Source organism: Penaeus monodon, chromosome 22, assembly GCF_015228065.2.
Source record: "Penaeus monodon isolate SGIC_2016 chromosome 22, NSTDA_Pmon_1, whole genome shotgun sequence".
Classification (NCBI taxonomy): Eukaryota; Metazoa; Arthropoda; class Malacostraca; order Decapoda; family Penaeidae; genus Penaeus; species Penaeus monodon.
Window position 1 is genome coordinate 39,967,935 of NC_051407.1, and position 1,880 is coordinate 39,969,814.

The following is a 1,880-nucleotide window of genomic DNA, read 5'->3' on the forward strand; positions in this document are numbered from 1 at the left end:
CGAAGAAATTATAAAGGCTTCAAACCACTAACTCACCTGTATCTAATCTGGTATTTGCCCTTATCCTTAGAATAGTGATGCCAAGTAATATCCTTGAGGGAAATCGGACGGGGAAGTTTCACTGCACAGCCTAAATGGATACTCTGCCCCCAGGTCACTACCATTTTCTTCTTCGCAATGCACGCGTCACAGAGACCAGGGGTTGTTCCCATGACATCTTGCAGAAGTCTGAAGAAGGAGCGAGTCTTAGTAACAGTGAAAATATATCATTGTCCCTGCCCATCTGAGTCAATTCCCACCAATATATTTATATAAGAGACAGAATACAGGAGAGAATCATACCAATTTTCATTTTATAATTAGGTTACTTGCATATTATAATAACTCTATATTCCAGACTTTTAACTAATTCTTTCTTGGTAATATCTCTTACATATCTGCATACTTCAACGACTATGTGGTAAACTAGCATTTTTCTCTTACCCCAAAATCTTGGTATCATTTTTAAAAATATAAATAATTACCCTGGCTCATAAGGTTTGCAGGTATTAGCATCCTTGTCCCATCCACAGTATGGGTCATGTGAGCAGCGAAGGCAGTTGTCATATCTCCCCTTACACATGTAGAGATCCACTTGGCGCACTCGTGTATCCGATGAGACATACAGTGACTTGTGCTGAAAGATTCAACCTCTTGCTAATTTTAACAAAATACTATGAGAATTTCAAATATACCATTATTATCAGTGACATTCTATATCTGCTACTACGTAGGCTCAACATATGTTTTTATATACTTTTATCTCTAGCAACCTTTTGAGGTAAGTCATTTATGATTTAACATTGAAGTGGATTACAAAAATATTGCGAGAATTGACTGAATTCTCTAATTTTACTAAAGTAACCATTAGCTCCCATTACCTTCTTGGAGATTTGAATAGCTCTAATGGGTTCTGGAGTTGTAACTTCATACACGTCAAGAAGTTCAGAATGAGAAACTCCATCTGAATCCAACCACTCAACCACCTTATAGACACGGCCTTCCACTGCAAAGGTGAAATGCAATTTATAGAATTTTTTTTTTATTGAAGAGGTCCTTACATTTGCACAATCGCAAATTAAAAACACATGAACCTCACAATACTTACATGAACCAGCATAATAAACGGTATAAGTGTTCTCTTGACCATAAGTGCCTCCAGTAACCTTATCTACCACCAGGTGTGTGAAGATAAGATCCCGCTTGAAGAACACTGGCTTGTTGTGTTCATGAGCCACTGCTTCGTCCATCAGGGGATGCGACTGGAGGAATGTCAGCACGTTGTCTGTTGGCAGGAATGACAGTCTCGCTTTTATCAAAAATATTGAAGAAAGGTGTATTTACGCCCTCTACGAAAAAAATATACACTGTGTTACCTTTGGAAAAACTTCGGTAAGATGTAGAAGCTATGAATAAGTTAAAAATAAAACTACATCTGACACGTTTAACGAATATTTCTTAATTCCATATAAATCATATTCGTAAATTGCCAGTGTAATAAATCATTCCCACTTTCAAAGGTATGAAATGGCTACCGAGTATTATATAGCCGTAAAAAATATCATTATGTGAACTTACTATACAGTAACAACCTGAATAATCAATAAAAAATGAACAGTAATGCAAGGTTACATGACGCACAGTTTTCATGTCATGTATAAGAAATGGCATATAAATTAAAGTAGTTAAAAGTTTTAAACAAGCAACAAAAAAACGAATTCACCAACTTCGCTTCACCGGAAGATTGGCCTGACACTAATAACAGGTAACAAGACTGGCGAGAAGTGGAGCTACCATCCCTTCATGAGAGGGGAGAGTAGGCGTGATCTTGGGATCACCAA

General features: G+C 37.1%; 1 protein-coding gene across 1 annotated transcript in view; it reads right to left on the minus strand.

The window, feature by feature from the left end:
- LOC119587135 (semaphorin-2A-like) overlaps positions 1 to 1,880 on the minus strand; it is a gene marked incomplete at its 5' end in the record, with an annotated part of 29,798 nt that overhangs the window by 2,762 nt on the left and 25,156 nt on the right. The window contains 4 exon segments of the mRNA XM_037935887.1: positions 37 to 228; positions 525 to 676; positions 921 to 1,045; positions 1,148 to 1,324. Coding sequence (XP_037791815.1) covers positions 37 to 228; positions 525 to 676; positions 921 to 1,045; positions 1,148 to 1,324 — 646 coding nt within the window.